Genomic DNA, 15,567 nt, shown 5'->3' on the forward strand with positions numbered 1-15,567 from the left:
GGAAATTTTGCGTTTTGCCAGCAGCTCTGCTGTTTATAAATTCAAGCCTATCAACTCCCGAGATTAGGCTGGTGTAACTGTTCCCAAACTGTTCCCAAACTGTTGCATATACCCTGACTCTGCGTGCAATGAACGCAAGAGAAGTGACACAATTTCACCTGGTTAATATTGCCTGCTAACCTGGATTTCTTTTAGCTAAATATGTAGGTTAAAAAATCTTTACTTCTGTGTATTGATTTTAAGAAAGGCATTGATGTTTATGGTTAGGTACACGTTGGAGCAACGACAGTCCTTTTTTGCAAATGTGCACCATTATATCCATTATATGCAACGCAGGACACGCTAGATAAACTAGTAATATCATCAACCATGTGTAGTTAATGAGTGATTATGATAGATTTTTTATAAGATAAGTTAAATGCTAGCTAGCAACTTACCATGGCTTCTTACTGCATTCGCGTAACAGGCAGGCTCCTCATGGAGAGCAATGTAATCAGGTGGTTAGAGCATTGGACTAGTAACCGTAAGGTTGCAAGATTGAATCCCATAGCTGACAAGGTAAATTTCTGTCGTTCTGCCCATGAACAAGGCAGTTAACCCACCGTTCCTAGGCCGTCATTGAAAATAAGAATGTGTTCTTAACTGACTTGCCTTGTTGAATAAAGGTGTAAAAAAAAATATTTTAAAAATTGCCAAATCGGTGTCCAAAAATACCGATTTCCGATTGTTATGAAAACTTGAAATCGGCCCTAATTAATCGGCCATTCCGATTAATCGGTCGACCTCTAGTCCAAACTAGTGTCACGCAAACTAGACAAAAGTCGAGGTAACAGTTAGGTGAGCAAATTTCCATTTGACGCTACAAAAACATATTCTCGACTTAATCAGGTTTAATTACCAGTCTCTAATGTATGTGTATCACATGGGGATGTGTGAAACTTACTCCTCAGCTTGAAGAGTCCCAACTTGCACCAGCAAATAGCTAGCTTTTCAAGTGTTGCTGACTGGTAAGATGCTTTGGGAGGGTGGTTATGTGTGCTAGCAAGGCAGATGTCCTGGGTTTGAGCCTTGGTGCGAGCCAAATCAGGAGGAAGCAGTACTCACTAAGCAACCAGCATGATGTCATATGCACAATGCATGCTTAAAGGAAAGTGAAGGCTACTGTAAGCCTGGTCCCAAATTAGTTGTACTGTATTCATGATCACTTGTGCTGTATAGCCAACTCCTATTATAGACAGCACAAACAGATCTGAAACCAGGTGAACAGTAGTCTTCACTGTATACAGCCATCTCCATCTGGGACAGCAACAAAACATTCCATCCATCTTTTCAGGAGGAACATAAGAAGGGCATTGGAGTTGAGTTTAGCCTGAAGCCGTGCTTCAATACGAGTGTAAATTAAACATGGTTCCTTATACAGTGTCTTTTCAGAGATTCAGAGAATATAGTGCACCCTGAAAAAAGATTGTTCAGTGTAGCATTCACATGCTGTTCTATTCTTATCATGATCAGTGGGTGGATGTTGGTTGCTTTAACATATAATGTTAACACCAGGGGGTTAGAATGATTAGAATGATTAGAGACTATATTAGAAGTATTCCTTTGGATGTGTCATTTCAGACACATGGTCATTTTAGTCAGGCAGTCATTTCAGTCACAAGGTCATTTTAGTAATTTTCCACGTCATTTCAGTCAAGTCCATCTGTCATTCCCTGGATGAAGAAGCTACCTTTGTTAGTACTCAGTAGGTCAAAATAGAAATGTTCAAAAGTTCTGTCAACCACTTACATCTGCAAAACATTTGTGTTTGCATTACAATTCCAGTGAAATAAATGCCTTTCAATCAATAATAAAATATTGTTTTTAAATGGTAGAATACTGAGAGATGAATCCAGCATATTTAAGGTCCATTTAACATTTTAACACCAGGGGATTTGCTGCTGTATGCATTATAATCTATAGTGACATTAGCATTAGAAGTTTACAATGTTTTAGTTTTTTGTTTAGAATAACTAAGTCACTCTCATTAACTCCCTAACAGTTGCCAATTGGTCATAGTAAAATGTGTTGGTTATTCTTCTTAAAAACATTAATGAATTAGACATTACAAATGCTAATATGTATAAATGCTTATTAATACTTTTTAACAACTTGCAAACTGTTAAAAAAAACATGTATTCATGCTTATTCATTAATGATCATGAAGTGTTGCCAAATGAATGCACAACCAACCTGGCTGAGTAGTTGCTGTAGAAGAGTCCAGAATCACTGACACTCTGAGGCATGTAGAACCGTAGTGCTTGGAGCTGGTGGCTATCCATATTGATTACAAAAAAACCACTTCTTTTTGAAAAACACCTTCTTTGTTTTTGTTGCAAAACTGTCACATTACTGGGCTTGCTTCCAGAATGCCATACCACACTTTAAATGTAACTCTACAGATCAGTTGTTTTATTATCCTCAAAAGATTATTCAAACCCATCAGGGAACAACTTGACAGTAGTCATAAAACTGTTTTTTTTTTCATTAAGAGGGGACTCTCACAAACCCCCCCAAATATGCCCCTTTTTTTCTAGTCTGAGTGCAGAGTAAACACAAATCCAGCAACAAAGAGATTAGCGACGATGAGGTCACTGAAAGGCCTGTTGTAGGGCCTGCTGCAGACGGCTTGTGATATTACAGATGGCTGATGCTCCTAGTAGTGCTGCTCCTGTAGGCATCACCCCCTGAGTGCTGTTGTCCTCCTGTTGTTCTTCTGTTTGCCTCTGGGATATTAGCCTATATCCTACCCCAACCCCCCACCCAGCTGTGACAGGGTGTAGACCAAACATACACACACTGAGAATTTACAGATTGCTTGCGCATGCGCGCACACACACACACACACACACACACACACACACACACACACACTCTTCCCTTAAACCAGCCAGCAGCGAGCTGTCGCCATGGCCACCCAGCATGCAGGGTCTGTTCGTATAGTCTGTTTTAATTGGGATGCCCCTTGCTGTGCCATCCAGCACTGGATTTACAATGAAGATAATAGGACGATGATGGAGTGATGAGTGTTTGCACTTTGCATTTGTCACCTTGTGGAAGGGGGCCATCTGAATAACGTCAAGTACATATAGTTGATCTGTCTGGCACGCAAGTCAATTAGTCTACATACAGACAATCATATACATTGCATTCGGAAAGTATTCGGACCCCTTGACTTTTTCCACATTTTGTTATGTATCAGCCTTCATTAAAAATCATTGAAATAAATACACATCCTCATCAATCTACACACAATACCCCATAATGCCAAAACAAAAAAAGGTTTTGAGAAACGTTAGCACATTTTTTTACAAAAAATAAATAAATAAATAAAAATATTTACAAGTATTCAGACCTTTTGCTATGAGACTCGAATTGAGCTCAGGTGCATCATGTATCCTTTGATCATCCTTGAGATGTCTCTACAACCTTATTGGGGTCCACCTGTGGTAAATTCAATTGATTGGACTTGATTTGGAAAGGCCCACACCTGTCTATATACAGGTCCCACAGTTGACAGCGCATGTCTGAGCAAGCCATGACGTCGAAGGAATTGTCCATAGTGCTCTGAGACAGGATTGTGTTGAGGCACAGATCTGGGTAAGGGTACAAAAAAAATTCTGCAGCATTGAAGGTCCCCAAGAACACATTGGACTCCATCATTCTTAAATGGAAGGAGTTTGGAACTACCAAGACTCTTCCTAGAGCTGGCCACCCAGCCAAAACTGAGCAATCGGAGGAGAAGGGCCATTGGGTGACCAAGAACCAGATGGCCACTCTGACAGAACAACCTTCCAGATGGACATCTCGGCATCACTCCACCAATCAGGTCTTTATGGTCGAGTGGCCAAACGAAAGCCATTTGACAGCCCGCTTGGAGTTTGCAAAAAGGTACCTGAAGAACTCAGACCATGCGAAACAAAATTCTCTGGTCTGATGAAACCAAGATGAAACTCTTTGTCCTGGCTGCCAAGTGTCATGTCTGGAGGAAACCTGGCACCATCCCTACGGTGAAGCATGGTGGTGGTAGCATCATGCTGTGGGGATGTTTTTCACTGGCAGGGATTGGGAGACTAGTCAGGATTGAGGGGAAAATGAACAAAGCAAAGTATAGAGAAATCATTGATGAAAACCTCCTCAAGAGCGCTCAGAACCTGAGACTGGAGGGTTCTTCCAACAGGAAAACGATCCTAAGCACATAGCCAAAACAACGCAGGAGTGGCTTCAGGACAAGTCTCTGAATGTCCTTCAGGGGCCCAGCCAGAGCCCAGACTTGAGCCCGATCTAACATCTCTAGAGAGACCTGAAAATAGCTGTGCAGCGACACGCTCCATCCAACCTGACAGAGCTTGAGAGGAACTGCAGAAAGAATGGGAGAAACTCCCCAAATACAGGTTTGCCAAGCATGTAGCGTCATACCCAAGAAGACTCAAGGCTGTAATCGCTGCCAAAGGTGCTTCAACAAAGTACTGAGTAAAGGGTCTAAATACTTATGTAAATGTGATCTTTAAGCTTTTTATGTTTAATACATTTGCAAACATTTCTAAAAACCTGTTTTTGCTTCGTCATTATTGGGTATTGTGTGTAGATTGATGAGTAAAAAACACGGTTTAATCCATTTTAACGTAACAAAATGTGGAAAAAGTCAAGGGGTCTGAAAACGTTTTGAATGCACTGTACACGCAAGCACACACACATACACGCATCTCAGTAGACATAAAGTACCATGACACATACAACTTAATTGGAAATGGAATGTTGTGATTTGAGTAATGGTGGGTGGTTGACATATGAGCCATAGGGCCGTCTCTAAACTGCACTGTGTGGATGAGCCGTCCCATGCTTCGTCCTCCAACCCTCTACACCCTCAATAACACAATTTCTTGTTGTGTCAGAAAAAAAGCGGAACAATCTCAAATGTTATTATGATAGCTACGCTATACTCTGACTAGTTGACATGGAGTCGCTGAGGGTGAGAGCACCACTATGGGTTGAACCACTGTTTTGGATTGGTTAAATTAGTCCTCCTCAGTTAGGATTGGATGGGCTGAGTATTGGGACGAACTAGGCTGAACATAGGCCATTGTCAAGCTGAATTACTATAAGTGACTCTGTCGCTCCAGGAATAAAAAAAAACTGATCCACGATGCTAACATATAGCCTGTGGCAAAGATATTGTTGGTATCAAACATTGGAGAGAGACACATCAGAGATGGGTGGGTCATCTCAAGTCTTCCAAACTTTAAGGAATTGCAGTAATGACATGGTGTGTGATCACCAAGGATAAGAAAGGGGTAAGTAAGTAGTAGACACATGGCTACTGGATCCAGCCCTTCCCCCACCCCAAGCCCTCTGTAAATGCAGGTCCCTATCTGTCACTAATCATTATCCTTAAAGGGAAATGCAGCTAATTTGGTACTGTAGCGACTAGCTAGTTAAGGGCCTGAGGAAGCACTACCACTAGGGAGTTAGGCTAGCAGCTAACACAACTTATCTGTTTGATGTTATGGGTCAGTCGTCAACTGAAAGGTAAGGAAGATAGCAGAGGGGGAGAGAATGCCAGAGAGAGAGAACGAGAGCAGGGGGAGTTAGGGTTAGAGAGGTGGGAGAGAGAGGCTGAGGTAGTTTAAAAGCCAATAACTGCAGGTTCAGCAACAGCAAAGCTCCCCAGGGTTGTCAGGCCCTGTTGTGCCTCCTGAATGCAGATCCCTGACCAGAGTGAAATCTATATGCTTGTCATTCTATATGGACTGTTATTTTCGACCAAATGCAATTTTCACAAGCTCATAAGGATAATATATATTATAAGCTTGTTATTATACCATTAAAATGTTCAGCGGTCTCCAACTGAGTTCACTTTGGCAGTAAATGCATTCAGTTTGTCAAGTGACAATGTTCCTAAAACTGTTACTCCTGGCATCATTGTGCCTACAGTCAGTTGTAAGATTTGTCCACAGTCCTATGTGTGAAACATGGCATTGGACCTTATCAAGAAAGTCATAAAACAGCTACATTCCCCTCCTTCAAATCAACAAACAATGCACAAACACAACGAGGTTGTAAAATCCCAGTGATGTCATATAAAGCATCCCTAGGTTATTCTTCCCGCATACTGACGACATCACCTGGGTTGTGTTCAATAGGGCACTCTGTAGTGAAATCTCCAGGATGTCCTTCCCTGTTTAACTCCGGTTTTTCCTTCCGTTTGGCACTTAATGAACACAACCCTAAAAATCCAATCCTCACAAATCACCATGTCCTAGTCAGGGCCAATTCCATTTCAATTCAAGAAGTATTCCTATTCCCCTAATTGACTGAATTGAAATGGAATTGACCCCAACCCTGGTCCCAGTCTTTCTAATCTCCTTTGTTTTTGAGACCCAGCTAGCTTGTGGTGGGAATCCCACCATACTACACAAATTAGCATTAGCTTAGTATTCCTGAGCATGGACAGTCTGTACACAAGCGAAGATGGGATCAGTCCTCTCTGAGGCAAAGCTAACACACTGATTGAAACTCATCTCCTTTTCCTCTGGGAAGAATGGAGAGATTTATCAAACTCATTCCTCTGAACAGCTGGCTGTAGTCTCAGCTCAGTGGATTGAAGGAAACACTCCTTGGAACTGTTCAGTGTTTTTACTGACACAAACAGCCAATGGTTTCTTACCGAGCTGAAAACAGAGATTCCGTTTTGTATAGGAACTACCTACCAAAACCATTTTCTTCTAGGCCATAAACATTTGATATTATTGTATTTACATTGTTGTCCAATCACATGTCACACCTGAATAGTAAAATATTGAACTATTTATTTATTATTTAACTAGGCAAGTCAGTTAAGAACAAATTTACAATGACAGTGGGTTAACTGACTACTTCAGGGGCAGAAGGAGAATTTTTACCTTGTCAGCTCGGGGATTTGATCTAGCAACCTTTTGGTTATTGGCCCAACACTCTAACCACTAGGCTACCTGCCACCCTGTGACAGAGAGCAACTTCAGTGTTATTTTTAATAACTAGCTACCAAAACCATTTCTCATCTTGGATGAGAAAGTCAAGCCTATTCCTGAACATATACTATAAACAGAAAATTCTGAGGCAGATGGACAAGGCAAAAGCAACACAGTGAGAAAGCAATTATCCTTACCCGAAGTCATCAAAGGAATACATGGTTGGCAGGTGGTGTCAATGGAGGAGGTAGAAGTGAAATCCTTTTGCATAAAATGAAAAGTGGCAGCGATTACATGGAAAGGAAAGCATTAGTGAGACTGGAGAGTATGAGGAACGCACACCTCATCTTCTATCTTCTTCAGACAGGTAAAAATAAATAATCATTCTAGAAGCACAAGGATCCTCATTAAACTGATGTGAAGGAAAAAGAGTGCAGCTGGCTTAGAGAGTGAGTGAAGAGAAATGGAAGAGGTGAGCGTGACAGTGTGTTTGTCTGAGAGTGAGAGAGGAAGGGAAAGAGAGAGAGAGAAGGCGATAGCAAGTGCGTGCGAGAAAGTCAGTAAGAGAGAGTCAGAGAGAGAGAATGAGAGAGAGAACAGAGAACATGTGATCACGCCAGCCCAGTCACCTTGCCTATACCCACGTCCACTCAAAGGATTGGAGGTCTGTATAGCCTATCTGCTTCTGAGGAGTCTCGCCCATTGAAAGCACTGAAAAGCCACATGATCCCTGTAACCAGTGTATAAGCACGGCATGATAGCCTGGTCCCAGATCTGTTTGTGTTCTATAGCCAACGACTATAGTCTTTGTCAATGCCAAACAGCAGATCAGGGACTAGTCTAACGGCATGATAGGAACTTGTAAAAATGTCTCCTGGCAACACTGTCACACATGCACCTATCTTAGATTTAGTATGTTTGCTGAAATACCTACACAATTTCACATTAACATTTGATTAATTTCATTCTGTTGCCAAATAAATTAAAACTCTGGTCATTTAGCCTAATTTCTGTCAGAACCTAATATGCCTAATATGGATAAGCAGGTTTTTCATGACTTTCACTTGACCTATTTGCCACTGCACAGCTTCTACACTTAGTGTTACTGCAGTTATTTATGGCATCGTAAACTAGGGGAATTCTTCCTCAATGAGATTCCATCAGTCTGATGCAAGCATAGGTCAATAAACTGCTATGCAACAAAGCAAAGTGTGGAAAACAAAAAGCATTCTCTCAGCCCTGCAAAGGAGGGTTTAGGTTCATTGCTTCAAGGAGCCTTCAAGGAGCCATATATAGGGTTAATTGCTACTACAATGAAACAATATGCTAGTGGGAATCTATAGTCCAAAAGACAGTCGAACCAGGGTGTATTGGGTCTGTTCTGATGATGATCCTGACACACACACACACACACACACACACTGAAAACAACATGCAAAATAAGGACTCTTCTACATGTATGGTTGGTTTCTACATGGAGTGGGAATACAAGAAGCGGAATCTGGATCTTCATCAATAAACTGCAGAGGACATCATCTTAGTAGAATACGATGCATATGATAAGGTTAGGGCTTGTCGAGCTGGATCACACGAGAAGCCACTAATCTGAAAAGCCTGCAGGAAAACCTATAACTCAGCGTTTTCACATCGCCAGCTACCTTTTTTCCCAGCAGATGAGTCACCGTGGTAACCGCGCTCAAAAATCATTCGGCATTAACGTTTCCCAGGAGATTTTCTCCATATGCAATGACTGAGTATGGCTGGCAGGGAGAATACAAAGTCATCATAGCATGATAAAACACTAATGCTAAAGCTATAAATAGCCGTGCATAGGACAGCAGTGGAGTGCAGTGGCTGCAATGGAAGCACTGAGGTTGAATAAATCATTTAATTAAATCTTTCCAGTCACCTTGTTTCCTGAAGATGTAAGACTTCCCTTCGGCTTCCTGACTGAAAGAACAGCCTCTGGCCAGACATAGGCTACAGGACACATGGAGAGCTTCAAAAAGCATGATATAAGACACTTGCACACATTCATCCCTCTATACAATGAGACAATATATGAATCATATAATACATGTATGCTATGGTGTTAAATGAGATGCATCAACTTGTCAAACATGTATCAACTGCGTTTCAGTGATGTTACACTCCAGCAGATTTGGAGGCATGGGGATGTATCCTTAGAACAATGTGACATTTTTCTGTGCAGTGTTTATCAGGATGTACCTTATCTATCTTTCATCATTTGGGGTAAATGGAAAGCTGTGCCTTAGGCCTATAACAACGTCACAGTGGTGCCAAATGGCTACAAAGAAAGCATGACCACACGTGGTGTGTGCATGTGTGTGTGTGTGTACACTAGGGTTAGTCTGATAGCTACCCATGTTTAATATTAGTCTGATGTACTTCGTGGGAACATAACATTTGACCGCTGTAGGGCATTCGACTGTGTTAATATAAAGCCATAACTCTTCGCTCTATACAGCTCTATGAGCGCATATACAGCCATACATGCCATCACTGTCACCATGAAGACAATCACATGTGCAAGCACAAATAGTTCACACACAAAAGAGTGCCCTGCACATGCTGATGAGCGAATATCTAAAAACAAAGAGTATAGGACAAGGAACTACACCTGTGTCCATCTGTCAGAGAATATGCGAAGACCAGCTGGCCGGTGTGTTTACGGACATATTCAATCAATCCCTATACCAGTCTGCTGTTCCCACATGCTTCAAGAGGGCCACCATTGTTCCTGTTCCCAAGAAAGCTAAGGTAACTGAGCTAAACGACTACCGCCCCGTAGCACTCACATCCGTCATCATGAAGTGCTTTGAGAGACTAGTCAAGGACCATATCACCTCCACCCTACCTGACACCCTAGACCCACTCCAATTTGCTTACCACCCAAATAGGTCCACAGACGATGCAATCTCAACCACACTGCACACTGCCCTAACCCATCTGGACAAGAGGAATACCTATGTAAGAATGCTGTTCATCGACTACAGCTCGGCATTCAACACCATAGTACCCTCCAAGCTCGTCATCAAGCTCGAGACCCTGGGTCTCGACCCCGCCCTGTGCAACTGGGTACTGGACTTCCTGACGGGCCGCCCCCAGGTGGTGAGGGTAGGCAACAACATCTCCTCCCCGCTGATCCTCAACACTGGGGCCCCACAAGGGTGCGTTCTGAGCCCTCTCCTGTACTCCCTGTTCACCCACGACTGCGTGGCCACGCACGCCTCCAACTCAATCATCAAGTTTGCGGACGACACAACAGTGGTAGGCTTGATTACCAACAACGACGAGATGGCCTACAGGGAGGAGGTGAGGGCCCTCGGAGTGTGGTGTCAGGAAAATAACCTCACACTCAACGTCAACAAAACTAAGGAGATGATTGTGGACTTCAGGAAACAGCAGAGGGAACACCCCCTATCCACATCGATGGAACAGTAGTGGAGAGGGTAGCAAGTTTTAAGTTCCTCGGCATACACATCACAGACAAACTGAATTGGTCCACTCACACAGACAGCATCGTGAAGAAGGCGCAGCAGCGCCTCTTCAACCTCAGGAGGCTGAAGAAATTCGGCTTGTCACCAAAAGCACTCACAAACTTCTACAGATGCACAATCGAGAGCATCCTGGCGGGCTGTATCACCGCCTGGTACGGCAACTGCTCCGCCCTCAACCGTAAGGCTCTCCAGAAGGTAGTGAGGTCTGCACAACGCATCACCGGGGGCAAACTACCTGCCCTCCAGGACACCTACACCACCCGATGTTACAGGAAGGCCATAAAGATCATCAAGGACATCAACCACCCGAGCCACTGCCTGTTCACCCCGCTATCATCCAGAAGACGAGGTCAGTACAGGTGCATCAAAGCTGGGACCGAGAGACTGAAAAACAGCTTCTATCTCAAGGCCATCAGACTGTTAAACAGCCACCAATAACATTGAGTGGCTGCTGCCAACACACTGACACTGACTCAACTCCAGCCACTTTAATAATGGGAATTGATGGGAAATGATGTAAATATATCACTAGCCACTTTAAACAATGCTACCTTATATAATGTTACTTACCCTACATTATTCATCTCATATGCATACGTGTATACTGTACTCTATATCATCGACTGTATCCTTATGTAATACATGTATCACTAGCCACTTTAACTATGCCACTTTGTTTACATACTCATCTCATATGTATATACTGTACTCGATACCATCTACTGTATCTTGCCTATGCTGCTCTGTACCATCACTCATTCATATATCCTTATGTCATATTCTTTATCCCCTTACACTGTGTATAAGACAGTAGTTTTGGAATTGTTAGTTAGATTACTTGTTGGTTATTACTGCATTGTCGGAACTAGAAGCACAAGCATTTCGCTACACTCGCATTAACATCTGCTAACCATGTGTATGTGACAAATAAAATTTGATTTGATTTGATTTGGGGGAAAAAAACAATATCCAAAGCTTCAAATCTGGAGCAGCAGATAGCCTAGTGGTTAGAGCATTGGTGGATCGATTCCCAGAGCTGACAAGGTAAAAATCTTTTGTTCTACCCCTGAACAAGGCAGTTAACCCACTGTTACCTGGTAAGGCATCATTGTAAATAAGAATGTGTTCTTAACTGACATGCCTAGTTACATTTTTAAAAATCTCTTGAATTATTGCTTTGGTTTTCACAAGCAGATAGAGATTGCACAGATAAATTTACAGAGACTCCCTACTGTATTTTTCCATAGAGTATTCAGGTCTTGGTGACTGTATAGCCTGCTGCATACCAACATAACCAAAGGTCCCAAAATACAATTGACCCACAGGGCACAGGATTTATTTGACACTTTAAGGCAGTAGCCTTACAATATTCTTTCTCTACCCAGAGAGCTGAGAACTGTAATTTGTGTCAAAGCTCTCAATCATTCTATTGTCTCTACTAATCTTTAGGTGTGTTGTTGTTTGTTGACTGAGCTGATCTACCATAATGATGCAGCTAGATATTGGATCACTAAAAAATACAACTTTTACATTTACTGTGTAGGTTACCAATAAATAGTGTGACGGTGAAGTGGACATACTCGATATTTATATCCCAAAATAAATAAATGATCTTACTACAATACATTTTAATAGACAGTTGGCAAAAATAGATAAGATCTTGCTAGATCTTCCACATTTTTAAGTTTAAGTTACAGCCTTATTCTAAAATTGATTAAATGACATGTTTTCCTCATCAATCTACTCACAACCTATAATGACAAAACAAAAACAGGTTTTAGAAATTTTTGCAAACTTATTAAAAATTGAAATACCTTATTTTCATAAGTATTCAGACCTTTTGCTATGAGACTCAAAATTGAGCTCAGGTGCATCATGTTTCCATCGATCATTTCTACAACTTGATTGGAGTCCACCTGTGGTAAATTCAATTGATTAGACATGATTTGGAAAGGCACACAACTGTCTATATAAGGTCCCACAGTTGACAGTGCATGTCAGAGCAAAAACCAAGCCATGAGGTCGAATGAATTGTCCGTAGAGACAGGACTGTGGCGAGGCACACATCTGGGAAAGGGTACAAAAACATTTATGCAACATTGAAGGTCCCCAAGAACACAGTGACCTCCGTCATTCTTAAATGGAAGATGTTTGGAACCACCAAGACTCTTCCTAGAGCTGGCCGCCTGGCAAAACTGAGCAATCAGGGGAGAAGGGCCTCAGGGAGGTGACCAAGAACCCGATTGTCACTCTGACAGCGCTCCAGAGCTCTTCTGTGGAGATGGGAGAACCTTCCAGAAGGACAACCATCTCAGCACACCACTAATCAGGCCTTTATGGTAGAGTGGCCAGACGGAAGCCGCTTCTCGGTAAAAGGCACATGACTACCCACTTGAAATTTGCCAAAAGGCCCCTAAAGGACTCAGACCATGAGAAACAAGATTATCTGGTCTGATGAAACCAAGATTGAACTGAATGCCAAATGTCACGTCTGGAGGAAACCTGACACCATCTCTGTGGTGAAGCATGGTGGTGGTAGCATCATGCTGTGGGGATGTTTTTCAGCGGCAGGGATTGGGAGACTAGTCAGGATCGAGAGAAAGATGAACGGAGCAAAGTACAGAGAGATCCTTGATGAAAACATGCTCCAAAGCAATCAGGACCTCAGACTGGGGAGAATGTACACCTTCCAACTGGAAAACGACCCTAAGCACACAGCCAAGTGGCCTCGCCAGAGCCCGGAATTGAATCCGATCTAACATCTCTGGAGAGACTCCCAATCCAACCTGACAGAGCTTGAGAGGATCTGCAGAGAAGAATGGGAGAAACTCCCCAAATACAGATGTGCCAAGCTTGTAGCGTCATACCCAAGAAGACTCGAGGCTGTAATCCCTACCAAAGGTGTTAATGAGTTAAGGGTCTGAATACATATGTAAATGTGATCTGTTTTTTGTACTTTTAAAAAATAAATTTGCAATCATTTCTAAAAACCTGTTATTGCTTTCCATTAATGGGGTATTGTGTGTAGAATGAGGGACAAACTATTTAATTCATTTTAGAACAAAGCTGTAATGTATCGAAATGTGGAACGTCAAGGGGTTTGAATAATTTCCGTAGGCACTGCATTTTATACATTTACAAAAAATATGGGGGATTGGAATTGATGCAGACAGTTACATTGATGGAAGCTAGTCTATCTGCATTATTAAAGCTGATCTACCCCCTAAAGAAAAATAAATAAATGCAGCTAAACCAGTCAATAATATAGTTTGTGTGGTCTCCTTTCAATGACATTGCTATTTCATGCAGACAATCCAATAAAGGAAATGGATAGGTGTGTACAGAAGAAAGATTAATGGAATAGTATGCTATGGACTAGAGTAGGAAAAAAGGTTGATTCCATAGTTCTGTAGACCCCTTTCCTGTACAGGACACACTGACTTCACGCACGACTATTGGCGGCAGTAAGAAAGCCATCACCATCTGTGGCCATTCAACATAGGCTATATTTAAGTTATTCCTTCGAAACAAAAACATTTTGGGGTTTTGCTTACAGTGATGTTTTGCTTCTTGCTTGAACAATTGCTAAGACTATTTGTTTGGGATCTTTACAAAATTACTATTTTGGATGCATCAATTGTTAGCTAGACCAGTAAAATGGCCAAAGAGCCATTATACTTAAAAAACAAACATATTAAGCAGGACATTCTTACGAGCCTCAAAAGTAATGTGAAATGCACACCTAAGCAACATGTAAATATAGTTTGTTTTGCTGGCATTCTAGAAGAACAGCACCCTTGTTCTGCCACCAATTTGCGCGAATCGCCCTCGTGCAGCAATGTTTGCAAACGCAGAAAGGGGTTTGTAGTTCATTTTACCAGTGATCCTTCACAAATAATGGATTTGTCTATTGTTTAAATTATCTAATGTATGAATTGGCTACTTTGAAAATGTAGCCTACCATGTTGTGATGACTGATATACAATATATAGTGGAAACGTTCACATACACATTACTATAAAGGAACATGTCGCGTTCTGACAAATGATGCCACAATGCAAACCCAACACATGCGCAATTGCTTACCTCATTTTTCTCTCCTATTCAATGAGACGATGACATGAAAAAAATGGACGTATGTGGATGTTTACCTGTCAGCTTTACCTTGTAAAGCAGAACGTTCTAATTCACTATAACTAAAAGATCATTCACCAATGTAGGCTACACCAATTATGTATGCCTGTTGGCAATGCAATGTCAGTCTGTTGCTGAAATGCAATGTGAGGATACGAACGTTCTCTTTCTCTCTCAAAAGCTTTGCACTCCGTTTATTCTCTTGCATCCTTAATTCCATGTTCAAAAGATGGTCGCTGTTGTCTCAATTAGAAGACGGGGGGATTGTGGTTGACTGCGCCTCTGAGTTGCCATATTTTCTCCGTATTTCTGGTATTTTGGAAAGTGGAGATTTCATAAAATAGCCGACATCAGCATGCGACCGGTCCATTGCTGCCCACTTGCGACGACCACCGAGAAAAGCATCCTATTCATCTTACTCCTCCTCCCCCTCATCTGTCTCTCTCTCTCTCTCACACGCTCTCTCTCAGAACAATATAATTCGATTATATTCGAATATGACCTTTCCTTTCCCAATCATTTCATCACACCTAAAATAAACTTTGGAATTTCAAAATGTAAATCAAGAAGAGGACCAAAAATCAGTCCCAAAAAATGGTGTTTACTGTCAAACACTGTGTTTACTGTATTCATACGTGTATTCATAAACCATTTTACATTCACTCTGAATGGGGGTGTTCTGCATCCGTTTCCATACACCCAAACAATGACAACAACCAACCCTGCAAGGCTTCCAATGTCTTTAACCTGTTTGGGATAGGGTGCAGCATTTTTACCTTTGGATGAAAAGCGTGTCCAGAGTAAACTGCCTGCTACTCAGTCCAAGTTGCTAATATATGCATTATTAGTAGATTTGGATAGAAAACACGCTGAAGTTTCTAAAACTGTTTGAATGATGTCTGTGAGTATAACAGAACTCATAT

At 41.8% G+C, this 15,567-nt stretch overlaps 1 protein-coding gene across 2 annotated transcripts in view; it reads right to left on the reverse strand.

Moving 5' to 3' along the window:
* Window positions 1-15,042, reverse strand: part of evla (Enah/Vasp-like a) — a 72,148-nt gene extending 57,106 nt beyond the window's left edge. Inside the window, exon 1 of one of the 2 annotated variants that reach the window (XM_024429650.2) lies at window positions 14,597-15,042. In XM_024429650.2, coding sequence (XP_024285418.1) covers window positions 14,597-14,601 — 5 coding nt within the window. In that variant the 5' untranslated portion in view covers window positions 14,602-15,042. Of the gene's footprint in view, window positions 1-7,186; window positions 7,568-14,596 lie in introns of those variants that run through there. The other variant, XM_024429649.2, reaches the window with a different exon arrangement.
* Between the last annotated feature and the right edge of the window lie 525 nt (window positions 15,043-15,567).

Source organism: Oncorhynchus tshawytscha, linkage group LG24, assembly GCF_018296145.1.
Source record: "Oncorhynchus tshawytscha isolate Ot180627B linkage group LG24, Otsh_v2.0, whole genome shotgun sequence".
In the NCBI taxonomy this organism is placed as follows: domain Eukaryota; kingdom Metazoa; phylum Chordata; class Actinopteri; order Salmoniformes; family Salmonidae; genus Oncorhynchus; species Oncorhynchus tshawytscha.